The sequence below is a fragment of the Chelonia mydas genome, chromosome 3, assembly GCF_015237465.2.
Source record: "Chelonia mydas isolate rCheMyd1 chromosome 3, rCheMyd1.pri.v2, whole genome shotgun sequence".
Lineage (NCBI taxonomy): Eukaryota > Metazoa > Chordata > Testudines > Cheloniidae > Chelonia > Chelonia mydas.
In genome coordinates, this window is record NC_057851.1 from 126,132,010 (window position 1) to 126,159,742 (window position 27,733).

At 40.5% G+C, this 27,733-nt stretch overlaps 1 protein-coding gene across 4 annotated transcripts in view; it reads right to left on the bottom strand.

Annotated features, from left to right (window-relative positions):
• Window positions 1-26,205, bottom strand: part of COG2 (component of oligomeric golgi complex 2) — a 45,135-nt gene extending 18,930 nt beyond the window's left edge. The window contains exons 1-10 of one of the 4 annotated variants that reach the window (XM_043543277.1): window positions 26,031-26,149; window positions 21,208-21,445; window positions 19,640-19,801; window positions 18,682-18,747; window positions 16,357-16,437; window positions 14,248-14,351; window positions 12,749-12,857; window positions 10,227-10,406; window positions 5,112-5,236; window positions 2,888-3,014 (exon numbers count right to left, since the gene is read on the bottom strand). In XM_043543277.1, coding sequence (XP_043399212.1) covers window positions 2,888-3,014; window positions 5,112-5,236; window positions 10,227-10,406; window positions 12,749-12,857; window positions 14,248-14,351; window positions 16,357-16,437; window positions 18,682-18,747; window positions 19,640-19,696 — 849 coding nt within the window. In that variant the 5' untranslated portion in view covers window positions 19,697-19,801; window positions 21,208-21,445; window positions 26,031-26,149. Of the gene's footprint in view, window positions 1-2,887; window positions 3,015-5,111; window positions 5,237-10,226; window positions 10,407-12,748; window positions 12,858-14,247; window positions 14,352-16,356; window positions 16,438-18,681; window positions 18,748-19,639; window positions 19,802-21,207; window positions 21,446-26,030 lie in introns of all 4 variants that reach the window. The other 3 variants (XM_037895218.2, XM_037895216.2, XM_037895217.2) reach the window with 3 other exon arrangements.
• Between the last annotated feature and the right edge of the window lie 1,528 nt (window positions 26,206-27,733).

The following is a 27,733-nucleotide window of genomic DNA, read 5'->3' on the forward strand; positions in this document are numbered from 1 at the left end:
CCGAGCCTGCTCCTTCATCCCCAGCCCTGTGCTCAGTGCACTCCCACCCTCAGCTCAGTGCAGAGAGAGAGGAAGAGAATGGCTAGAACCAGGGAGAAGGTAGGTACCCACTCTATGTGGGCAGGGCTGGGATCCCACACCGGCAGCGGGCTGAGCGGGGCCGGCAGCCGGAACTCTGGCTGACAGGAGCCGGCGGACTGAACCCCAGACTGGCAGCGGGCTAAGTGGCAGCAGACTGAGCTGCTCAGCCCACTGCCAGTCTGGGGTCCTGGCTGCCAGCCCCGCTCAGCCCACTACCGGTCTGGGGTTCTGGCTGCCAGCCCCTTGCCAGCCAGGGTCCCGGCCGCAGGCCCTGCTGAGCCTGCTGCCGGCCTAGGTGAATGGAACCCCAGGCTGGCAGCGGGCTGAGCGGGCCAGTGGCGTAAGATCAGCATTTTAATTTAATTTTAAATGAAGCTTCTTAAACATTTTGAAAACCTTGTTTACTTTACATACGACAATAGTTTAGTTATATGATATATAGACTTATAGAGACCTTCAAAAAAACGTGAAAATGTATTACTGACACGTGAAACCTTAAATTAAAGTGAATAAATGAAGACTGGGCACACCACTTCTGAAAGGTTGCCGACCTCTGCCTTAACCAATCCCTGGGGCTGGCCATTTATCCAGATCTGTCTAATAAGTAGTCATTGGCTTTCTGGAATAAGCATCAATGAATCACACCACATTTCTGATTTGAACAGAGCATCTCTGCTGCAGTGCGTTTGTCATGGTAGGACCTTTACCACATACTGCAGCATTGTGTGCAGTGGTGTGCAAAAATCTCTTATGAAGCACTAAAACATCTACAAAAAGAAGGCCTAAAGCTACTGTTAGGTAGCTTGCTTTTTTAAATTCTCATAGGTCTTAGGACCTACAATGGGGATATTAAGCTCCTGGGCAGCCTTGAAACTGAAGAAACTATTAGAACTAGTCTTCAATGGCAACTCATCTGTACCGGGGATACAATTACAGTATGGTTTGCCTCTGAGATGGTTAAAGCACAGTTCCATTTTGGCACGTGGAGAAGATCAGCACAATTCTTAACCCATAAGTCATTTTGACACTTGAAATTTTAATTTCTTATTGATTTTAGGTTAAAATATTTTAATGACTCAGATTCAGAATTGCTAAATTCTCATTTAAGTAGTCAGTTGGAGAAGTACTCTATTTTGATTGCATGATGTAACTGAAGGTCAAATTCTTTTAATCTGGATTATGGATCAATATCAGATTAATTTTAAAAGGCAAGCTTTTAAAAGTTTTTTTTTTTTTTTAACATGGAGATAAGCTTTCAATAAAGATACAAAGATTCCAATTTAACCTGAGCAGCATGAAGAAAAAAAGCACTATGCAACTGATACACTGTCATACACAGGGCATTCAATGGAACATTGAAGAGCAGCTGATGCTTTATGGAAAACTGAAAAGCATTCTCTTTAGAAACAAACACACACATACACATTTGCTGTATTTCCTTATCCGAGACAGCTGCATGAAAACAGGATCTCTTTCTTTAACCTCCTTATGATGCTTGTCCCTTATTTAAGCCCCGAACCCGCAAGCACATGTGCTTAACTTTAGGCATGTGAGTAATTACATTGTATGTTTACAGGAAGGAGACCTTAAATTCTAAGAGAAATTGATCTGTTTTTATTACAAATAGTTTTGCATGAAAATAGGGAGAACCATTTGACAGATACACCTACATATGCAAAGAGTTCAACATTTTCTTAAACAGTCCGTTTGCACTGATGTACCTGGTATGCCTCCTCCCACTCCCACCTTGAGATCGTTTGTTACAAATAGTCACCCACCATCTTAAAAGGAGTAATGTAAGAATCCTTTTCAATAGAGCTAGTTACAAAGAGGATTCTATCAATTAAGAGAGTACAAGTAAGAAAAAAAACCCAAAAGAAAGCTATTTTGACATTCTGGTTTAGATAAGGACACAGGCATCTCACCATCTGAACGCATGACAAAGCGGAAGGCTTACCATTTCCTAGTTTGTCATCTGTTCAGATGGCAAGCTGCAGTCTCTATGCCCTACTCTACATCAGATTGAGCTTCCAGCTGACAAGTATCAGTAAAATGTCATCTCTCACAGATATACAGTAACATTGTTCACAATTATGGAAAAACTGCAGTGACAAGTATTTCCATACACTTCATAATCCATTTTTGAACACACATAGTAAATATTTATGACATTATAAAGCAGTTCTTTCAAGAGGCCATTTCTCCAAAGTCTTATTTACATCCACATTCCCTCAAAATACTTGAATTATTCAAGCTGCCCTCTGAAACACCTTTAGTCACAGCATTGTTAGTGATGAAAAAGGCTAAAGGTTGAGAGAGAAAGATGGGATGTCAAAGAAGGTGGGGTTTTTTTGTTTTTTTTTGTAACCTTTCCACAGTAAAGGGCAAGTCACATTCAAATGCCAAGTTGCTTCCCAGATGTTTAACTAACACAACAGCGGTCTTTTTCTAGCAGTTCCAGCCTTAAACATTCAGTTCTCCCTTTCCCTCCTTTATTTACGTTGTGTTTTTCTATAAACCAGAGACATCGGCTGTCTTGCAAAGGTTAAGACCAAATTCACATGACCGTACAAGTCCCACTAACTTCAAATGTGTGGGCAGAATGCATGCTGAAGGCAGAATTTGCTCCTAAAAAAGTTAAAATAGAATTTAAACTATCACATGATCTCTACCACACTATCTTATTCGGAGGCATGCAGCAACATGAATTTTCACAATAGAATCTGAAAAAACAAGCTAGAGAACATGACACACAAGTTCTTCCCCACATCAAAGTTATAGCAAATGTAAAAACATGTAAAATTACCTCATGAAATACATCTGGGTTTCCAGGGTTAAAAAGTGATTGTAATTTTTCTTCTAAGCCATGTACTATTTCTGGCCACACTGAATTCACTAAAAAATCATATCCAGGAACAATATTTGCTTTTTCACTGCAAGAGGATAAATATTTCATTTATTGCAAAAAAAATTTCATAAAAAGGTAAGTTTAACTCATGAAAGTTCAAGTTTGGCAATAATGTTAACCAAAACTCAGGCACTGCATTACACAGGCATGTTATATAGGCATGTTTACTCAGCTAAACCAGTTCTTTCTTTCTGTGTCTTCACAATTTTCATATTTATTATGTCTACATTGGAGCTCCATATTTGAGACAACCAAATTTGTTCCAATTTAATACATTTTCTAGAAAAACAATAGTTTTATGTAGAAGCACATTTTTAGTAAATTCTGAAAAAACACAAATATTTATCAGTAAAAAAAATTCCTACTCTAACATGTATGTTTTAAAGTTTCAACAGGTCTCTCATCAATCAGATGCCAAATGGAAATAGGATGTTGGGAAGAAAGGGAATTCCTCTCTTTGCTTCCTCTGAGTCTCATTTCTACATGCAGCAATTGGTGCTATGCTTCCAAGTGGAAGATTAAAAGTTTATCTTGAATTTCCAGATTCAAAAGCTGACAGAGCAGAAAAAGAAAGAAGCATTTATAATTCTAGTAGGGTACATCAGAGTAAATACAAAAAAACATCCTCCTATAAAAAGAAGGATTAAAAATGCTGAGGGATTAACAGAATTGAGATGTTAGTAAAATCTAAAGACATGTAAAAAGCACAACAATAGATGGCTAAATAGAAAAGTAATTCTGCAATCTCTAGAGACTAAATTCTAAGCACTGCTAATTGTAGCAGTCTACTACATTAACCAGCCTCTGAATAGATAAATAAATGGATAAAGTTTAGTAGACTTGAATTCTGTAGGCTTCAAAACAGGCAGTTTAATTGCAACAGGAATTAAGCATTTTTGAGTAGACAGCAAAAAGAGGTATACAGATCAATCAAATCTGTAATTCCAGAACATATAATGAATTAGTCAAAACTATGGGGGAAAACTAATAATTTTTTTCTTTTTTGTTATGCAGACAATCTAGTAACTTTGAAAACTGAATTTTCTAATAACTTCCTTGTGCCCCTCTCCTTGGATGGAGGACACAGTCAAGTTCCCTCGCATCAAAGAAAAATCTAACCCAACCATTGGTTTACAGATAATGACTGTGGCAACCACTCCTTCTGGGAGTACTATCAGAGGGGTATGGGGTTACATCCTCAGTAGGCCCAGTCTTCATTTTGGAATGAACCAATGCTCCAAGGGCTGACTGGGCACTAGATCCAGGAGTTTTGGTCATATTTCCACCTGTTTGTAGCTTGATGTGAAAGGCAGTGATTGCCCAGCTACTTGCACCTCTGGACAACCTCCTAGACTTCCAACACAGCAGCATAGGGAAAGGACTCATCATATCAGGCATTCAGCAGATTGTTTCCTTGCCAGAGATATCAGTCACATGGACAAAAGTGTCATTGAATGAAATGAAGATATGACGGACACCTTCAGCAACCTGAGGTTCCAAGCTGATGACCTGCTCTTCCTTCTTCTCCTTAAATGTAAAGGTGCCATTTCCAGGCACCCTACAGACTGGGGGAAGCCACCCTAGGGTCAGGGTGCTTCAGAACCCTGACCCAGACCCATTGCCTGTATAATGGGAGCAAAGAGCAATCAAAACCTCTCACTGGCTTCTCTGAACAATGTCACTTTCCAACACAACTGGGCTTCTTGGCGACTCTAGCCCCTGGCTTCCCGGAGGCCTAGTGCCCTGTTCTGAGGGCTTTCCCTCTACTCTTCGAGGTGGCTGGGCCCAATTGATAACAGTAGGGAAGGTCCCAGACAGACTGGCTGCAGAAGGCCAGGGCTGCTGCAGGGTCAGGCCAAGCTGATGGACTATTGTAATGGTACTCAGTTTCATTATTGTAGTATACAGTTTCTCCCCCTTCTCAGGCCCAGTGCTACAGCATCAGGAAAACTTGTTCACATTTTTTTTTTACATGTGCAGATCTAACAGACAAACAGTATCGATTTTAATCTTTAGGAAAGGACTAGCAAATCCTTTGTGTATTGTAGTTAAATATCATACAGGTCATTCAGAAGTATTGGATAATCAACAACTGTCACAACTATAGCTGACAACCAGTTACCTTGACATAGCTCCCCCTGTTACTTCACGCAAGAGACGGCAATGGTGAGGAACAAACTCCAGCAGTTTATTGTACATGGCCTGCAGGCCATTGGGATGAGATTGAACATACTGTTCCACAATCACCTGCCAGGAAGATTTTAATATGAAACATCAGACAGGAGAACATGCAACGAAAAAACAATCAGATGTAAAACATACACACGCTGAATTCAATAAATATTACAACTGCTACAATGTAATGTCCATTTTGAGTTATATATTTTCTTTATCTTACGTAGCACTCTGGTTAGCTTAACCAGCCTCTGGAATCATTCAAATGTGATTAGCATCATAGTATTTAGGTGCTTCAAAAACAAAACTTTAATAAGTGGACTAGAATAGGAATGTAGCAATACACAGAAAGCTCATGTTTCAGGAGTCCTAGTCTATCAACCTACTCTTACTTATTTATTGTAGCAATTTGTCCCCCATAAGATGCATAGGAATGGAGTTATTCTAAGGGACAATGTTAGATTAAAAATGATGTTTAAAGACATTTATGTAAAGCAATTTACCAAAAACATCTGAGATTATTAAAATCTAAGTACTTTCTACAACTTTTTTGCAGCTCTCAACATTGTTAAACAGTCAGTTTCTAATCAACTGTACTTTCAGGTCTGCATACACTGCCACAATAGCTGGACTGCAAACACCACAGTGGATTATTTCTTATAAACTTTTCCTTGGACTTAAAATAAAAAAAAAAAAATCACAGAAAATTTTCTACTGGTTTTAGTGCTTGTAAGAACAAACTTTCTAAAACCTACAATTTGGACTTTGTTGGGCCTGATCAAAAGCCTACTGAAGTCAACTGGAGTCTTTCCACTGACTTTAATAGACATAGGATTGGGTCCACAGTCCCTTTCAAACAGCTTTTTATTATTAGTTTTCAAAATCAACCCAAGCAACAGTGAGCTTTTGTTACAGGGTATTTTACCCTTTTAAGTGAATTATTATTAATTACTTGTATTAGCGTAGCACATAGGAGCCCTAGTCATGGACCAGAACCCCACTGTACAAACACAGAACTAAAAGATAGATTGTAAGCTCTTTAGGGCAAGGACTAAGTACAAAACAATACAAAACAGATAGATGCAATACTGTCTGTTTTCAATGTTGTCCCACTGATTCCTTGTATTCTCCATCCATCCGTCAGGATATTGTATATTTCCCCTTTTAGTCCTTTAGGATAGTAGGTGAGAGAAAGAAGGGATCTTGGGAACCTAACATAACAACGGACAGAATTTCTTGCCTTTCCTGTGGTTGTTTTGGTTTAACTAAGGATCTGAGAGCAGTACTCCTAATGGACAGGGTGAGGGCTCTATTCTTTTCCTCTTTCAAGACGCAAGGGTTGTTCCTTAATTTTTAGTGGTTCTTCCCTATGAATTTTTGCATACATGGGTGAGAGATGAATCAGAATGGTTCATAACAGTTTTCTCTCATTTATTCCAAAACTTTGCAGGTTCTGTCCCTCTCTCTGAGCAGAAAAAAAGAACATGTTCACTGTTGTCAGTGGAGCTGTGGCCACATTGCACATCAGAAGAGGAAACTACTCTTCAACAACAAGAGTGAAAGAACCATAGCTTAAAGGGGAAACAAAGCCAGCTATTAGCCTCCAGATGCAAAGGCATCTCTCATTACATAATGAAGACATCTCCCTCATATGATCCATAGAGTCAGCCACCCTGTAAACAACTGCTACACAGATCAGCCCCTGGGACTAACGTAAAGAATCACAGGTGTGGAAATCATCAGCTAAAAGGAACTGAAGCAGAACAACCTGAAGTAGTAGTTTAAGGACACATCTGCCTGGATCTTCAGGGAGACAGGCTAGGCTGAGGAAAGGCTACTGTACAGCCCCAGGAACAAGAGAGCACAGTATGGGAATGTGCTCAAGTATCTGAGAAATAAAATCCCTTTGTTACTGATTTTGATAAAGAGATGTTGTTCTGCACCTTAAATATTTGTCATTTTTATCAATAAACCAGTCACAGCAGAGCATAAATAGGACTGTTACAAGAACAGCCTGCTCTATCCTAGGAGTAGAGAGAGAAAATGCAGTACCACTCAGCACCTCACACTGCTCAACAGCAGCCCCTTCACCCGAGAAGAGCTTTATTAAGTCTCTCTCAACTGAGAGAATGGTGGCCATAACAGTGTCTTAAGGGTAAAGTAGCGTGAGAATGAACAATTAAATTGACCCACAACCCAAAGCCACCAGATAAGGAGGAAAAATATTATGCAATACAGAGACCAACATGTGAGGGTAGGAGAGATTCCTTACTGTTCACAACAACACACAGGAGGAGCATACATTATGAATATTTTGTTCTTTAATAGGAAAATGTACAAGTGTGTCATCAGGTATTATTGAGATGACTCTGGTATTATATAGGCTTTTCCCCCAAGCAGACATTGTATGAATGGGCCAGATCTTTCAGAACCATTAGCAGTGTTGAAAGCTTTAAGATACTAATTTTACTATAGCAATTTTATAATTCAATCAAAAAACAAGGAAAACACCCAAAGCAAGACAGTCAATTAACAGCCTTACTGAATATAATCTAAACTAGGGTTTACTCAGATCCCAGCAGGGAGTGGGTGTCCACCGAAACAATATGGAGGTGTTACCTGTTCCTGGAAAGAATTCCTAATTGGCTGTGAAGAAAAGTGTATAAAACTTAATATAGGGGGTTTAGCTCTTCAAGTTTCAATAGAAAAAAAAAAACTATTTTAAATATGAGAACATGTAGAATAGCACTTCCTAACAACTTGGTAAATGATTTATATACACCTCTACCCCGATATAACGCTGTCCTTGGGAGCCAAAAAAAATCTTACCGCGTTATAGGTGAAACCACGTTATATCGAGCTTGCTTTGATCTACCGGAGCGCACAGCCCCGCCCCCCCAGAGCGCTGCTTTACCGTGTTACATCCGAATTCATGTTATATCGGGGTAGAGGTGTGTGTGTGTAATATATATATGTATTTATGTACATGATTAACTGGCAGTAACAACTGCTTGAGTGCATATAAATCAGACTAATCTGTGGAAGTGACAGGAAAAACTGACAGACACACACACGCTAGATCAATGTGCAGAATCTCAGAATAATAATTAACAGATAATTATACTTATAATATTTTTTAAAAGCCAAGAAGAGAAACATAACTCAAACCTGAGTGATATGCCAATTTCACTTGATATATCCCCAATACAAACTGAGAGGAAGTTACATCAGTTTGAGGATCAGGAACTTTATTAACACTACTGTAAACTTATTTTCTATGTCTATTTGAAAATGAGGAATGACCCAATGCCAGATATGCCAACAATGGGTTTTTATTACTATGACAGATATTGAAACCGCATGCAGTATCTCTGGGGGAAACACATTGGATTAAGTTTATGTATCACTGTGGGCCAGGTATTGGATTCATGATTGTGGTCTACTCCACTTGGGAGGGTTACCACCACAGATCCTTCAGGAACTAGAAGAGTGGGGTATGATTAAGATGAATCACTCACACCTCCAGAGAAGGAGTACCCCCTGAGAAGGTTCTTGCATTCTGGTTCAAACTGGGTTTCCAGAGACTAGGAAGACAAAAAAAGGTGGGTTTGGTATAGAAAGGCTGCATTTAAACTGATTGCAGGCCTTTTTTCTGTTCCAGCAACAAACAGGACCTTCTGTCAAAGGGGTCCTCAACCCCTGCAGGAGGGCTGGAAAGACTTTGGCCTACCAGGGCCTCTAAGACTGATGGGTGATCTCAGACAAGCTTTTAGCATGTGTCTAGGACCTTTTGTTGTTTTTTATGTTTTCTCTGGAATCCTTTTACTTTAGGAATAGCTGGGCTTGCTTATAAAGGGCGGTGTAGTAACTGCTGGCATAACACTGTTCATAGCCCTCAGAGAGAAAGAAAAGCACAAGCACTGGCCATTAGGCAGACTAGCTTGCTGGGAATATCACAGTGCATGGCAGGAAGCTGTGCAGTCTTAGAACTTTCCTGGTCAGAAGAAATTGGGACAAGTGACAGTCAGAGACCTAAGACCTGACTGGGAACTCCTGGAGTAGACTATGAAGGGATGAATACAGGTTCAGTTACCCTGAAACTATTACACATCCCTTAGCATGATGCCCCAGGGAGAGCTTGAGGCCTTGTTTACCATGGCCAACTAAATTTGCCCTTAAATTGAACCAGCCGTAGTGATGGTGGGAATGCTAGTGTTGATAAGCTGGTAGAAGTGCCAGTGACCAGCTGATGCCAAGTATACATTAGTATTCTGACTATTACTATTACTAATACAGATTTTTTTGTGGGGGGAGGGGAAAGTTTCCAGTGTAGAAAAGGTCTACAAACACATCTGGGCAGCTAACAAAGGCTTTGTCCACACTGGCAATTTTAGGGAAGCCTTCCACCACTACGTAACCAACAGTGCAGCAGCACCAGTGCTAGAGACAGTGGGAACAGCAGTGCAGATTATTCACCAGCACTTTTAACTCCCAAATTGAATAATCCAGGCCAGAGCATGTCTCGACACTGTGGAAAAAACCCTGGCACCACTGGTTTACACTAACACTACTTCCACCATTGCCAGTAGAGCTGCATCAACACTCGTGCAATGGTGGAAGCCTTCCACCAGAACTGACAGTACAGATAAGACCAGAGAGATCAGATACTTCCTGACCCTGGAGAAAGACGGTGAGATTGAAACAGAATGCATTGTCAAGAGCAGAATTTCTGAAATTTGAGATATTCAACTTGTTTAATCAATATTCTGTAATTAGGAGGTCTGGCCTTACTAATTACAGTATTGTAGTCTAACATTAGTGATGATTATATTTTGCTTCGCTTCTGTTTTATTTTGATTTTCTATTGCTCATGCCAAATATATTTAAGACAACTGAAAATGGGTACTGATATTAGGGGATACTATCGAGCAACCTGAAGCTGGAAATAGGAGCTTTGAAGGTGCTAACTACACTCAGAGGGAGCATGAGGGAAGCTAGGCATGTTCACAAGTAAACAAATTATTTTCCCAAGCAAGTTACTTTTCTCTGGCTCTTATCTTACCTCATCTACGTATGGTTTTACAAGAACCTGACCAACTAATGCCTCCGCATCTCGTGTTTTGTCTATTGTTGCATAGGTCCGTAAGCAATGACGTACTATGTCAACATTGGATGTTTGAAGGCCTTCCAAGAGCAGCCCTTCCAGAGACTGCTGCAACATAGCTGTTATTCCAGCTATACGCTACAAAAAAGAAGAGAGATAATAAAAACAGAGCACTGCCCTCTTTACAGGACTTATGTGCAAGAAGATTTACCAACTTCAACACACACTTTTAAAATTAAAATGTGTACATTCAGAATTGTAGTAACTGTAACCATTTAACATTCAAATCCAGTGATTAAAATAAACCTATGGAGTATCACTGTATATTTAACTCCATATCATGAAATTACTCAATTTAACAATGTTAAAATAGAGAAAAAGTCAACTATTTTCTTTCACATATTGAAAAATCAATCTGGTAAACAGTCTAGGATCTGATTGGCATGGGAGAAATGATAAGTCAACAATTGTTCCTCCCCAATTAACTAACCTACACCTTGTGTCAACACACAAACCCATTTGAATCATTTGCAACATTTACCCCCTGGATTTTTTGAGAAAAGCAGTGACTGAGTCCCAAACATTTCAGGTCAAAGAACTGAGAGCCAATATGACTGCATCCTATTAGCACAAACGAAGGACCATCATGGTAGGCAGCTGCCAGGGCTAGCAGCTGCTTCAGCCAGCAAACTTCCTTTAAGTTTGTTGGAGGAGGGTCTCCCTCTGGCAACATCTCCTCCACGTAAGCCCCACTCATTCCCAACACTCTCCCCAGAAGTACCCCCTTGGCCATGCCTTTCCAGGAGATTCCCCCAGTAAGCGTCCCACTGTACAGCTAATGTCTCCCAATATGAAGCTGATGATTCAACTGTTGACCCCCAGTCTAGTCCCTTTTATGCCCCCTCTCAAAGTATCCCCCTAAAAAATAATCTCCTTGGAAATGCTCTCAGAATCCATCCTGAACATCCTAAAATGGCAATCAAATGTAGGTCACCAGCTGCAAGTAATCATTTGAAAATACACAACTGGGTCACTGGTTGAGAGTATTTATAGGGAAGGCACCCCACAGTTTTGCTCCTCTTGAAATATTCCACTAATGTTCCCACCTTTCCCCCTGCACTATTCTCAGCTAGTAATTCAACTGCCAGCTGCAAGCAATGTAAGCCCAGAGTTGTTAGAACACGAGTTAGCAGACCCTGGGTTTGTTAACCTAGGGCTTGAGCATCCACGCTCATTTGTAACCCTAGGTTAGGAATTGTTGAACCCCGGGTCCCAACCTGAGCTCTATCATGTACACGGCATTATGAGGACCCAAGTCCAACCACCATAACCCAGACTTCCTAGTGACCTCCCAAAAGGGCTAGAGCAACTACATTTGTTTGTGGTGCAGTACGAGAAAACGTGACTGTCCAATACATCTGGCTGTCCAGAAGGCTAAAAGTCCCCCAGTGATACACTTTCATAGGACTCCCAGAGCATGAGTCCAGGGGGAACTGTGTCTACACTGCAATGAACTGGAGTTTGAACCCTGGGTCCTGGTTTGACTCAAGCTCATGGGGTCCTGGGTCTGAGCTCTGGGTTAGTGCAATTTGTGTGTAGATGCCAGGGCGTTAAGCTTGAGGCTGAGTTCGAACCCTGGACTTATACTGAAGTTGTCTACACAGCAATTAAAGACCAGTGGCTGGCCCACATCAGCTGACTCGGGCTCATGGGGCATGGGTCTGTTTAACAGCGTGTACGCATCTGAGCTCGAGCCCAAGCCCGAGATGTGGGACCCTGTGAGGTGGGAGGGTCTCAGAGCTCGAACTGCAGACTGAGCCTGAACATCTACACCTCAATCAAACAGCACCACAGCCCAAGCCAGCTAGCACGGGCCAGCTGTAAGAGTCTAACTCAGTGTTGGGCAACCTGCAGCTCGTCAGGGTAATCCGTTGGAGGGCCGCGAGACAGTTTGTTTACATTGCCCATCTGCAGGAGGCCACAGGTTGCCTAATTGCAATGCAGACATACCCTAAGAGGTGGTTCGCTGGCTGAGGAAGCCATCAAAGATAATAGCCACTACACCTCAATTAGTTTAAGGAAGCATTGCTGTGGACACAAAGGCAAACCTTTAATCAATTCAGGGTAGTTACTCTGGACACACTCAATTGTTTATTCTTCAGTCTGTATAAGATAATCAGAGTTATTAAATCCCCTGAGTACCAAGGCCTAGATTTAGACTAAGGATAAGATGTTATGCTGACAAACATTTAATATAATTTCTTATTTTCTATTCCTATTCTCAGCTGTTCATCTAAAAGATGTTGGAAAATAACAGCATAAACACTCACAGAAGATACCGTTGGTAAAGGATGGTTTTAAACTAGGAACCTGTTTTGCTCAGAACAAACTAATTAAAACATTACTGTTGATGTAATGTTCTGTACCTACTGCATATGTTAGATTTCATGGAGGTTAAGCAGGGTAACAGTGGTACTTACTGGTCTGACTTTGTCCAAAAGAGGCATTCCTTTGCTTTGCACTGCATGAAATTGTAATTGGTTAAATTCTGTGGCAATTCTCTCTAAAATCTGTCCAGTCAAAAGTGGGCTGAAAAAGAACGTGTGTTTGTTAGGTTAGAACTAGCAGTTCAATACACAATAAGGTCTCCACAAACAAAATCATGTCCACCTAATGGTCAGATGCACACTGCTCCCTGCCCAACTCTCAGCTCTAACATGGGGGAGGGAGGGTATGAGGTCAGAGTTACAATGTTTTCCCTGTGAATAATGGTAAGAGGCAGGCATACTGGGCACAAGATCCTGCCTCAGCGGCCCAGAACATTGGTCCATGCAATGACGATTCTGCTTGTTGTCACAGGGGAAGCCAGTTTTACAGAACTCAACAGCTCTGGAAAGGAACAAATCTGACTGATGAAGGAAACCCGCTCTTTGCCCATCCCCTGTGGCATGGCAGCACTAATGAAGGCCATCTCTAAGGAAATAGCCATGCCTTCTTGATCCTAGCATGGCTCCACTAAACTTCCCCATTTCCTACAATTGAACTGCTACCCCTGCACCCAGTCTCAGTTTTCACTGTGTCCCCTCTTTAAACAGTAGGAGAGGGTGTATCCAGGGCTCCTACCTCCATTCTCCCTCCTAACCCTCCCATACTGACCGTGTCCCCCAGACATGCCCCCCTGTACCACAACTGAAGAGCAGCGGAGCTGATCTCATGCACCAAGAGGCGCACAAGACTAGCATTTCCCCTGCCTATGAACTACAGCTAGTTTGCAGGCAAGATGAGGTATGTGAGGATCACATCTGGTACTTCAGCTTCAAGGCAGCTGGAGAGAGAAGTCCCCCCGCATCTTTCCTTAGAGGAAGAGAGAAGGGAACTTGTCCCTGAAGTTATCTGAGAAGTCCAAGTACCAGTCTGACTCTTCATGAAGCTCCCTCCACCACAGATACGACATCATCACATACACATCATCTTGCTGTTGGCAATTTTCTTTTCAATTATATGAAAAGGTTGAGGAAACAGGAGAAGCTACTTTTTGTTTTACTCCCAACAGTACTGGAGTTAATGGTATATTTGCAGAAACATAGGAAGGATTTCAGAGCCAAAGGTGTTACAGATTATTGGCAAATGGATTCTGAAAAAAACAACACTACAAAATTTTTGAAATGTACTTTTTTAAAAATTGATTAATGAGCATGCAACAATCTACTTTTACTCAAAAAAACACTTTCAAAAATTCAGCATTTATGAAAATGTTAAGTTCTATATTTAATTTACTGCCACTTTTCAGAATAACTGAGATTTTAAGAATCCTGTAAAATTTAGAACTATGGCACTATCTTAACTGTGGCCTTGCTGTCATTCCACTGTATTTAAAATTCTAAACATGTATAAGGTATTTGTAAATTCTGGTACAGTACAACAATGAAACCGCACTTGTTGGTTAGGACTATATCTTGAATGTTTGCACATTCCTTACCTGTTTGCTTCTAATAAGGACAATTCTTTAGAGCTTTGGGAGTGTAGAATTTTCTCAATTTTTTCAACTGATTGAATAACCTGAATAAGTCTCAAGACACACATCTGTAAATAAAGCATTATTTATCATCATCTTCATCTCCTGTTTCAATCTCCATTTTCTAATTAACAACTCTGAGAATGGTACTGGGGCCACTCTTCACATTTTTGTTTGAAAGTTTCTTAAGAATCTGAATTGGTTTAGGAGAAAAAAAAGACGACCCAGGAAATTATACACCAGTTCAGCCTAACTTCGATACTTTGAAAGATACTGGATCAAATTAGTAAATAATCAATTTAAAAATAAGCATCTACAGGATACTAAGGTGACAAGGAATAGCCACCATGGATTTGTCAAGAACAAATCATGCCAAACCAACCAAATTTCCTTCTCTGATTGTCCTAGTGGATAGAGGGGAAGCAACAGACTGGATATATCTTGATTTTAGTAAGCTTTTCATGCAGTCCCACACGACAGTCTCATAAGCAAACTAGGGAAATGTGATAAAAATGAAATTACTATAAAGTGGATCAAAACTGGTTGAAAGACCATACTCAAAGCGTACCTATTAATGGTTCGCTGACAACCTAGGAGAGCATATCTAATTTGGTCCTGCCAGGGTCAATCCTACTTCTGGTACTACTTAATATTTATATTAATTACTTGGATAATGGAGCGGACAGCATGCTCATAAAAATCTGCAGACGACACCAAGCTGGGAAGCACTTTGGAGGACAGGATTAAAATTCAAAAGAACCTTGACATACTCAAGTATTGGTCTGAAATCAACAAGATGCTATTCAATAAAGACAGCAAAGTACTATACTTAAGAAGGAAAAATCAAATGCACAACTACAAAATGGGGAATAACTGGATAGGTAGTAGTACTACTGCAAAAGATTGGGGCGGACAGTGGATCACAAACTGAATACAAGTTCACAATGTGATGCAGTGGCAAAAAAGGCCAATATCATTCTGGGGTGTATTAACAGGAGTGTTGTACGTAAGACACAGAAGGTAATTTTCCCGCTCTGCTTGGCACTGGTGAGGCCTCAGCTGGAGTACTTTGTCCAGTTCTGAGTGCCACACTTTAAGTCAGACTTGGACAAATTGGAAAGAGTCCACGGGAAAGCAACAAAAATTATAAATGGTTTAGAAAACCCGATCTATGAGCAAGGTTAAAAAAATGGGCATGTTTAGTCTTGAGAAAAGACAACTGAAGGGGGACATGAGAACAGACCTGAGATATGTTAACAGCTGTCATAAAGAGGACCATGATCAACTGTTTTCCACGTCCACTGAAGGTAGGACAAGAAGTTATGGGATTACTCTGCAGCAAGGGAGATTTAGTTTAGATATCAGGAAAAACTTTAACTCAAAGGGTAGAAAAGATCTGGAATAGGATTCCAAGGGAGATTGTGGAATACCCATCACTGGAGGTTTTAAGAACAAGTTAGAAAAACACCTGTCAGGGATGGTCTAGGACTCTAGGTTTATTAGTCCTGCCTCAGTTGAGGGGCTGGACTTGATCATTTTGAGGTCCCTTCCAGCCTTTCATTTCTATGATTCTAGTTAGATATAATGGTGTTAAGCACAATAGGAACTACATTACATTTTAGTACATGTCCAAATAATTCTTGTTCTTCCACGTCAAAATAAATTAGATGTTTTTTGTGTAAGTCAAAAATTAAACATTTTTCTCTCCACGTTTATTATACTACATTTAAATTATGTGGAACTTTACACACCAGTATGAAATGGAAATAGTAGTGCACTCTTTTTTATAGAGTGAAAAGTAAAGTAAGTGTTAATAGGAAAAATGGCTTGACCTAACGATAAAAGGAAATTTGGGATTATGATTGATTGACCATCACTCACCTTATACTACCAACAGTCTCCAAACAATGGATGTCTAACTTTTACATGTATAAAACCAGTGCACAGTATGATATGGACAGACACAGCCATCTCTCTAAATTTCTTGTTTTAACAGAGTTATTTGAGGGGGGTGGGGGGAGATACATAACTCTAATTAGTGTATTTTCTTCCCCAGCTATTTGTCTATTGTACCTTTTTTCTTCTGATATCCTCTTGTTTAGACATACGTTCATCTACTGCCCGAATTCCTTCACTCACGCACGACTTAAGGCTCTGAAAGAGACATGAATTAATTTGGAAAATTTGGCTTAGTGATATGGAAAAATTTAAGCTTAAGAACACACCAACTTGTGTCAATTAAAAAAAGAAGGGTTTGGCTGTCCTTAAGAACTGTTAATTTTTATGGGATTGCAATCATTTTCATATTTAAAAAAAAACACTCCTCTCTCCTGTTATGATGTAAGAGACAAACAAACAATAGGGAAAACTGATTAACTGATATACAGAGGAAACAAGTTGAAATATACAGTACATGAACTGCTGTCAAATGCACAAAGTAAATAAAACTGAAAATAGAGGAATAATATTTTCAATTATATTTAAGAATTTAAGAACTGCCATACTGGGTCAGGCCAATTGTCCATTTAGCCCAGTATTTGGTCTACAACAATAGCCAGTACCAGAGCTTCATGGGGAGTGTACAGAACAGGGCAGCTGGAGTGACCCACCCTGTCTTTCCTACCCAATATATGGCAATCAGAGGTTTAGGGTCATCCTGAGCATGGGGTGCATCCCTGACCATCTTGGCTCATAGCCATTGATGGGCCTATTCTCCATGAACTTATCTAGTTCTTTTTTTTAACCCAGTTATAGTTTTGGCCCTCACAACATCCCATGGCAAAAGGTTCCACAAGGCTAATTGTGCGACGTGTGAAAATATACTTCCTCGTTTGTATTTAATCTGCTGCCTGTTAATTTCACTAGGTGACCTCTGCAGGAAAGGGTAAATAACACTTCTCTAGTCACTTTTTCCACACCAGTCACGATTTTACAGACCTATTAGATCTCCCCCCGCCTTAGCGCTCTCTTCCCTAAGCTGAACAACCCTACCCTTTTTAGTCTCTCTTCACATGGAAGCTGTCCCATACCCTTGATCATTTCTGTTGCCCTTCTCTGAACCTTTTCCAGTTCTATTATATCTTTTTGAGATGGGGCAACCAGAACTGAATACAGTATTCAAGATGTGGGTGCACCATGGATTTAATATAGTGATAGGATATTTTCTGTCTTATTTTCTATCCGTTTCCTAATAGTTCCTAACATTCTGTTTGCCTTTTTGACTGCTACTGTGCACTGAGTGGAAGTTTTCAGAGAACTATCCAGGGTGACTCCAAGATCTTTCTTGAGTGGTAACAGCTAATTTAGACCCCATCATTATACATGTGTAGTTGTGATTATTTTTCCCAAAGTGCATTATTTTACACTTAACACTGAATTTCATCTGCTATTTTGTTGCCCAGTTTTGAGAGATTCCTTTGTACCTCATGAAGTCAGCTTTGGACTTAACTATCTTGAATAATTTTTTATCATCTGCAAACTTTGCCACTTCAACGTATTCATTAAAGGTCTGGAAAAGGGAGCAAACAGTGAACTGCACAGGTCCCAGTACAGATCTTTGCTTACCTCTCTTAAATTTACCTAAGTGTTACTTGAAACAAACAGTAAGTTTTCAGACAGGAGTGTGATTTTTTTAAGTTGACTGTGTCCCTTTAACTTATGCTTTATTTAAAAAAGAAAATGAGTTAAATGTACTAACTTGCAAGCAGTACACAGGTACCCTAATGTGATTTTGTTTTTTGGAACTGAAGGTAATATGTGGATTTAAACATTTTTCCACCATGGAGGAAAGATAAGGTACTAGCACATGGGCATTTTCCACCTCAAAGAGATGAGGTTATAAGTCAAGTTTTCAACAAAAATCCTCTAGGAACATCTGTGAAGAAGATTTTTACCAATGTATTTCAGCTGCTAAATGCAATTCATGCTAGGTGAACTACTGTAACAAAGGTCTCAAAGGAGAAGGGGAGGAAAGATGTCTTTGTGAATAATGAATACAACTGGGAGGGAGGAGATGCATCCTCTATTTCTGGTTCTGCTGTAGACATCCTTAAGGGCTCTGTGCCTCAATTTCGGGTGTAAAATAGTGCTAATTCTTCACTACACAGTGGTTTCATGAGGCTTATTCATTTATGTCCTTAGATCACTTGAGGTCCTTGGATGGAAGGCATTACAGAAAATGCAAAATAAGAGTTATGTAGTAGCAGAAGTAATATCACACTGTCCTCTGAAACAATAAACAGGAAATGATGTCTTACATTTCGCATTTTCAAAGAGAAGACTCTGATAAACCATTATCAATTCGAGGAATTTAAAAGGCAATTAATTTTCATAAGATACAGTAGGAGATGTAAGTTCACTGAGCTATTTTGAGGTATATATGGATTATTTCAAACATACCATGACTTCTTCTCGTAGCTGTCCCAAAGGCACTGAAAGCTGATTGAGGGCCTTATCCATGCCAACCTACAGAAATGATCAAAACATACAGTTGGGAAGCTATTTGATTATAATAATGTTTGTTTCACTTAACATATGAATTCATTATTGCCTGTATCCATTAGATACAGCACTGTTTTATAGACCTATACAATCCTAACAAAAAAGTCATCTCATCTTGATTCATACTTATTAGGGATGTGCCAGTATGGTCATTTAATACTACAAGGAAGGCACAAAAAAATCAGCACTACTATTTGTCTTAGTGGTGCAGAACAGGAAGAAAAATGAAAAACTATGTAAGATAGATATTTGTACTATGCATTCCAATGCACAACATACAGAAATGCAATGACCAAAAATGTGCATAATTACACATAAATGTAATTTATTTTTCAATCAGCAAAATCATGTAAATTGGTGTAGAAGGGTAGCATTAGAGACATTTCCATTTGAAAAATGAATTGTGGTGCTTGGTCAACTGGATTGAACAGTACCGACTTGTTACATAGTCTGCATGCTTATAAGCATGGCCATTTCTGAAGGATTCTTACGGGAATCTCAGATGTGTGTCGCTCAGTTTTAATAATTCAGATATCTGGAGCTTTACATGTATTAGGGGTTTTTCACATTTTAAGGGGGTTGGGGAATTCTCAACATTTATTTACTACCTTCATACTGAATCCATTATCTATAAGAAATTGCAATTATTGCTTTTCATCTTACTGCAGACAAACAGCAGTTATATAGAAAGTACAGGTACAGTACGTAAGTGTTTTCCAGTATCTCTCAATTTGAATGGCAACAATTCAAGGCTTCTTTACCTAACATGCCAGGAAAGAAAGACATTCACTATTTTGTGGTGTAACTAAATATCACACTAAAACACACACACATATAATTAAACCTGAAGACTTACCAGATTTGTTGAAAGATTAACAAAATCTGCATAGTCCTTGTTTATGAGTTCTACCATAGAAGTTTTAAGGAGTTTGTAATAGAGCTCCAGATCATCTCTGAGCTCTTCCAACTGGACACGCTTTCTGCAGTCAGACACAAAGTGATCGACATCAAAGTCTGGCTGAAAATGAAACGAGCAAAAAGATACAGGGATGTAAATAAAAAACATACAAAAGAAATGGATCTTTCCTGCAATAAAGCATTCTACTTGAAACTAAACTGTCGAGCCTACCTGAAGGGAAAAAAAAAAATGGTTTGCAGATAATTGACAAACCATACTCTAGAGACAGATTTTAGCTTAATGGGATCCTAGACTCATTGGGACAGACGATACTGTCTTCTAATCTGTATTGCAGTACTGTATTATCCAAACCCCTTTACTGCTGCTTTAAACTGCCCACGGATTTATCTGAAACTATGTTACAAGTATGAGCTCAACCCTGAAGCTTTTTTTATAAAGCCACATTGCACTTTGTAGCTAAGCATTCAGCAGGCATTGTTAAATGTTTGATTTTAGTCATGCTGCAGTGGAGAAGTTCAAAGCTTCTGTTAAGACTGCAGGAGGTGGAAAGGAAAAACGAAGCTATGTAGATCAACCAACAGATGACAATTTTTAAGAACACTCAAGACTACTAGACAACACTCGGAAATCAGATTGATGACCAGGAAAAAAAATCAATATCAAATTAAGATGTTTCAGTGGAAGGTGAGAGAGGACAATGGAAAAGAAGCTGAAGCTGCTTTTTCACAGTAAATTATGAAATCTCTAGGGAAATGTCATGGAAATAGGAGTCTGCCTTTCAGGTTCATTCCATCCAGAGTCAAATGTATTCTCACTCACAGTCTAGAAAAAACAAATGATTAAAATGGACACACAAACCTGTGCGCGCACACAGACAAAAGAGGACACAAATAAACATTCTACAAAATGTTAATTACTGATGTTGATTGTGTTCTCTTCAGACTTCTTGATTCTGTATAGATCAACAAAAATGTAGTGAAAAGAAAAGAAATACTTGTGGCACCTTAGAAACTAACCAATTTATCTGAGCATAAGCTTTCGTGAGCTACAGCTCACTCACGAAAGCTTATGCTCAAATAAATTGGTTAGTCTCTAAGGTGCCACAAGTACTCCTTTTCTTTTTGCGAATACAGACTAACACAGCTGCTACTCTGAAGAACGTAGTGATTCAACATATAGGCCTAAAAATTAGATTGACCTAACTACATCACTTTGTGAAAAATTTTGTATCCTGAGCAACATAGTTACGTCAACCTAACAATGCAAACATATTCTATTGAAATTGGATTTTTAAAATTTAAATTACACTTTAATTTAAATTAAATACCGGTTTATTTATTGTAAACAAACCTATTTAAAATTAAATTTGAAACTGAGACTCTGTGTTAATGCCTAAACTTATTTAAATTAAAAGACAAAACATAATATTAAGCAGTCCATATGTTTGCTGCCAAGTTTTAAAGGAAGTCAGACCACTGAACTGGTGGAAATCATTGGCTAAGCACCTGGAACCAGAGTTTGTGGAAGTGCTCAACCAGCTTTTGAAAGCAGTAGCCTCTTCTGCAGCTGAAGAGAGAATATTTTCTTCATTTCAATTTATTCAACTACTGTAGTTCAATTGAATGACTATCTCAAAGTTCAGAAACCAACTGGGAGTTGCAAGAACAGGAGAACTTGTTTTCTTCTTCCAATCTATGAATAAAAACTGCGTGCAAGAGACTGACATCTTCTAGTTCTAAAATCCTGAAATAATGGTGACCAGAAATCATCAAGTCAGTTCATTAGTACAGATATTATTTCCTTGGTTTAATAAAGCAATCAGTTCTAAATACAAAAGATGTTTTGATAAACTCCTTTTGATTATATATTGAGCACATTTAAGGTAGTTTTATTTAATAAAAAATAAAATGCTATTTTTGTGCATTAATTGAATTTGGATTTCCATTCAAATAAAGCTTGGCCCAAGGCACAAATAAAAAATTAATCATCTAGTAAAAAGTTAAACTATATAATTGCTTAAATAAATGTGTACAGAGATAGCGTATTCTCCTGGTTAGCAAAAGAAGCACCAAATGTAGTGTAAAAACTATATTTAACTGCGAATCAACATGTTTTAATGTTTATCAACCAATGAGAATCAATCTTTCTTTAGGAAAAACCACTAAAAAGTAGAAATGCAAAACATGACTAAAATCAATTATTTAGTCAATCCACTCTGAAAGAAAGAGAGGTACTGAAGTTGATAAGAATAATGTATGAGGAAATTGAGAAGCAGCACTGCAGGAATGTCATTTGGAAGCAGTTACAAGCACAAACATCAAAAACAGACAACAATCAATGGACAAGAAAAGGAAAATCATTAAAACAGATTTATGTTTCAAGTTTCCCCTATTACAGATGAAAAGTTAAAGCTTTCTCTTAAAACCTAGTTTATATTTCTTATACTACACTATTTATTTACAGTTACACCCCCAAATCTAACATCTACCTGAAAATCTGTGATTTCTTCTCATCTTCCCGTGTATTTCTCCTAGAAGTATATTCCTAAGTGTCATTTTGCAGTCATCCTAAGAAGGGTTTTAATACCTTACATATCTTTATCCAAAGAATAACCAAATGCAAGTAGTCCGGAGTAGTGCACATATTCCAAATCATCACAGTAAAAGGATTTTCTGACATTCAGTTGCACAGCCGCAAATACTCTGGCTGATATACCCATCTGAGATGGATATAAGGAACTGTAAAGAGCCACGACTCTAATACACAGGCCTACCTCAGTCACAGAAACCAAAAAATCTGCTCAGAGACTAGCCCTATTAAATTTTTGCATACTTTCCAACAATCATATACTGCACAATCCTCCCTCCCTTCCACCCTAAGCAATTAAGTGCTGTGCCTGTGTTTTTACTGCAAAGTCTTTCAGCCACTCCTAGACAACTGATAGGCACAACTGGAAACAGAAAACAATACATAAATAGAAATCAAAGGAAAAAAAATTGCATCTAATCTAGAGACTTCAGATCTGAACAGAGCTATGCTAGAAGTGTCTTTCAGGACAAAAGTCAATATACACTAAGCAGACTGGTGCTTTACTCTCTCCTAATTATTACAATAAAATAATTAATCAATCACCTGAGACGGTGGGCTGTTAAACCCATGTTTTGCTTCTTTTGACAAGACTAAGCCATCCATTGTAACAATCACAATCACTTTCACTTAACCCCTAGAAACTCAATTTCCTCTCTTTTCATTAATTTTTCAATAGCAGTAAAGTTCCATGACCAAATCTGATAGAAAAGCCAACCAAAACTCCCTCTTCCCTGTTACTGTCACTCTAAAACGAACAGAGCTGAAATGGTGGTAGCACTGTAGAAGTTTTGTTGTAAAAGTCCCTAATATAGTCAAAGCTTACCAAACAAAGTAGTAGATTCAGCTTAGTCTTTCCTTGACACACTCATTTTAAAACAGGTTAGACAAAAATTGTCAATAATTTATATATTTCAAATGTACCTGTTCTAGTAGTTTACCAGCTTTTTCATTCTGCACACCACTTCATAGAAGAGCCCTACACACACCGATCTCATTGTCCATTCATTTCTTGGGTTCTCAACGTACTAATATTTTTGGACTACCCAAGGCCTTTAGTCTACACAGAAGCAGAGAATCACCAGTGATCTATACTATAATTAATACAGATAGCTTTTTTTTAAGCTTAACAGTATAGTCAACCTCAAGGATTCAAAAATCATTTGATTGGCTTAAAAATATAAGATGTGAAAATAAATTATAAATTTTGGGTTCTTTTAATTTGTCTTCTGTGTCATTAAGGTACATCCAAGTTTACATTTTCAAGTTTGTCGCTGCAAAAATTAGGGCTAGAAACTTCCTTTCATTTTTTTAAATGGAAGCTGAGATTCTCACATAATCATGTAACCCCCAGAGCTGGAGTTTTATAAAAACCATCAAATACTGCAAGACTGGAAATACAATTGCAAACATTGACAACACAGCAAACAAGCCCCCACAACAAAAAGTGCTTCAGCTATCTTTATGGGTGATTCCAGGGGCCTGTATTCAGAGAGCAAAGCCCAGAGAGCGCATCTCAGTTATCCAAGTTATCTTGAAAACAAATTTCAAGATTTTCAAAAGTTCTGCTGCCTATCACCTCTCAACACTCCCCCCCCCCCCATCGCCACAGAAAAGGTGAAGAATAAGTTGTCCCAAAGAAAAACAAGCAGCAACTATTGAGAAAAACAATAGTTTCTAACCTCCCAAATAATACAAAATCAAGGGCTCAATTTTTATCTTCAAAACACTCAATGGGCTTTGTCCACTATCAACAAGATCGTGGTCAACAACTTCGCTCCTCTGCACAGTGGAACCTTCTCCGATAAAGGGGAAGTTTGTGTCCGGGAGAAAAAGCTTTCCCAGGGACCAGCCCAAGACTGTGGCATGAACTCCCACAGGAACTAAGGATCACCATAAACCTCACCACCTTAACATAACATAAAAATGTCCGTACTGAGTCATACCAATGGTCTCTCTAGCCCAGTATCCTGTCTTCCAACAGTGGCCAATGCCAGGTGCCCCAGAGGGAATGAAAAGAACAAAAAGAAAAGGAGTACTTGTGGCACCTTAGAGACTAACCAATTTATTTGAGCATAAGCTTTCACGAGCTACAGCTCACTTCACTGGATGCATAAAGTGGAAAATGCAGTGAGGATTTTTTATACATACAGACCATGAAAAAATGGGTGTTTATCACTTCAAAAGGTTTTCTCTCCCCCCACCCCACTCTCCTGCTGGTAATAGCTTATCTAAATGTACATGTACATTGGTCAAACTGGACATCTCTACGTAAAAAAATAAATGGACACAAATCAGATGTCAAGAATTATAACATTCATAAACCAGTCAGAGAACACTTCAATCTCTCTGGTCACGCGATTACAGACATGAAAGTTGCGATATGACAACAGAAAAACTTCAAAACCAGACTCCAGCGAGAGATTGCTGAATTGGAATTCATTTGCAAATTGGATACAATTAACTTAGGCTTGAATAGAGACTGGGAGTGGCTAAGTCATTATGCAAGGTAACCTATCTCCCCCCTGCTTCCCCCCCCCACTGTTCCTCAGACTTTCTTATTAAACCCTGGATTTGTGCTGGAAATGGCCCACCTTGATTATCATACACATTGTAAGGAGAGTGATCACTTTAGATAAGCTATTACCAGCAGGAGAGTGGGGTGGGGGGAGAGAGAACCTTTTGAAGTGAAAAACACCCATTTTTTCATGGTCTGTGTGTATAAAAAATCCTCACTGCATTTTCCACTTTATGCATCCGATGAAGTGAGCTATAGCTCACGAAAGCTTATGCTCAAATAAATTGGTTAGTCTCTAAGGTGCCACTCCTTTTCTTTTTGCGAATACAGACTAACACAGCTGCTACTCTGAAACCTGAACAGAACAAGTAATCATCAAAAGATCCCTCCCCTGTCACCCATTTCCAGCTTCTGCTTCATGTGCAAAGTGTACTTATTTTATCGTGCCTTCTCTAATATAAACATATAGCAACATGGGTGTTGTTGGTGTGTGTATATATATGTAAACATGAATTTCAGGACACACATTTCCGCCCCAGAGGAGAGGATGAGAGAACAAACATGTGACAAACATTAGTCATGCTGCTCAAGGCACTAATGAAAAGCACGCAGGTGATGGTACAAAAACCTAATCAGAATGGAAGGGGACACCTGACGCCTATCTCAGTACTCAGACTTCAGCTTTTGAGGTTAGTGCTCCAGGCTTCCACTGTCTACCTAACTGAGCCACCACCACCACCACCACACACCCAGCTTATCGCTCAGTTGTGGGTCCTCAAAGCCACCACGGAGTTTGGGCTGCTATGCTGATTAGGGTTTGAAGCAGGCCTTGCCCCATGGCGGGTTACAGAAGGGCACCCAAGGCAATGACACCGAAGCCAGGCTACAGTTCGAGCCTGGCGAACTAGTGCATAGCCCAAAGGGACGGAAATCCGCTCATTAATAACAAGCGTCCCCCGCTCAGCCCTAGGAAAGGAGTGTGGACCTGCCCCCTCTGCCAACCGCCCCAAGGGCCCCAGCCGAGATGAGCCCGCCCCACACACCGCCCCGCGCAGCCCGGCCAGCGGCAGGGGACCCGTCACTGCTCCGCTGGGGAGTCGGGCAGCCCCCGCTCAAGCCCGGAACACGCTCCCCCCCCCCGCAGCCAGCGCAGGGACAGACACCCCCGCGCCGCCCCACGGGCACCGCCTCGTCCACTGGCCCCACGGTGACCCCTCCCCCCACCTTCATGAACTCGTCCTTGTCGAAGCAGAGGTTTCCGGGCCCGCGGGGCAGGCACATGCCTCCCCTCGCCTCCATCCCCGCGCGCGGGCCGGCCCCGGGCCCCTCCTCTCCGCCCCGGCTCCCGGCTCCCCGAGCTGCAGGCGGCCGCGGCGGCTCTTCCGCCAACATGGCAACGCGGCGGGCGCGACACCGACGAGTCGCCGCCTCCGAGCTGGGAGAAGCCGCCACCGGCGAACGCGGCCCCTAGCGGCGCCAGGCGTCACTGCACCGCCCCCCACCGCCCCGTCTACACGTTCGTAATCCGAATTCGGCGAAACTTGAGGAAACCGAGGAGAACCCTGCACCGTTCCCTGAAGGTCTAGATCGGCGCGGGACGCGACGGGTCTGAGTCAAGAGGCCCTAGGAGGAGCTCCCGAGCTGGGATGCTGCAGCCAGGCTTCCTCCACCCACGGCGGATTAATCACCCTGCGGCCCTGCCCGCACCCGTCTCCTCCACGGCGGTGCTGGGGTGGCTGCTGTGCCGTTCAAACGCTCCCCGCAGGAGCGACTGCCTCAGGGAGCCGCAGTGAGCGCGGCGGGGCAGAGACTAATGAGAGGTGTGAGGGCAGCGCTAGTGCAGACATGACGGGGCGAAACTGCAACAGATCTGAACTCAGAGTAGCATGGCTAGTGTGAACATCCCCCTTCCGTGCTTAAGAGCTAATGAAAGAGGTGACTGGGGCTCAATAATTTTTTTTTTACTTTAATAACTGATGCGGCAAGCCCAGAGGTGCCAGGGCTATGGATTGCCAAGCCTAGAGGTGCCCCGGCTCAGCCCTGGCACAAATTAAGCACTGCCCACCCCTGGTATTTAGCCTGGTGCCCTGACTCGGGGTCAGTTCTCTAACGTACATGAGGTTTCTGGTCCTAGACAATTTAGGGCAGTGATTTTGACCATATTCTACTACGGCAAAGATAGACAGGCTTTGCCTCAGCTTCTAAATGTGACAAGATTTTCTAAGTGTCAGAGGGTGACTGGCCCCTTTAAGAGGCATAAAGTTTCCATGCATCCCAGTTAGACCCAACTTTCATAGGAGATGGGTATCTAGAGTCATATATTAAAGGTATATGTGCATTTCTGTTATATAGAGGGCTCTAAGGTTGGTGTTAGATTGGCCCCTTTAAGAGAGAGGGGGTTCACTGCCCAACTGCCTTTAGGGAAGGCACCTGAGCCTTATAAAGAGGGAGACCACTGCGGCTGGTTGTTGGCTGATGCTTGTTCCTTTATAAAACACAGGTGCCTTCCCTCAAGACCAATTGGGCAGCAGATAATTAGTCCAAGTTCACTGGAACCTGCTCCTTATTACAGGAGCCATCTATTTAGCCTTTAACATATGATTCTGGATACCTATCTCCCATAAAAATTGGGTCTAATTCCAGACTCTTGTGTAACATACTCAAGGCACAGTCCAATTATACAGTGGTTTTACCAGATTGGAATCCAAACCAAAAGATGTGTTCTGTATTTGCATCCTCATTTGTCATTAAAATGCTATGTGGGTAAGGAATGTATTTTTTGTGTGTGTTTGTACATTGGTGAGGGCCTTGGTCCTGACTGAGGTCTCTGGGTGCTAGTATAATATAAATATACAATAATAAACACTCCATGGGAACCTCACAATTTACCAATGAGAACTGAGGTAAAATAGTTAAGAGAGTCATAG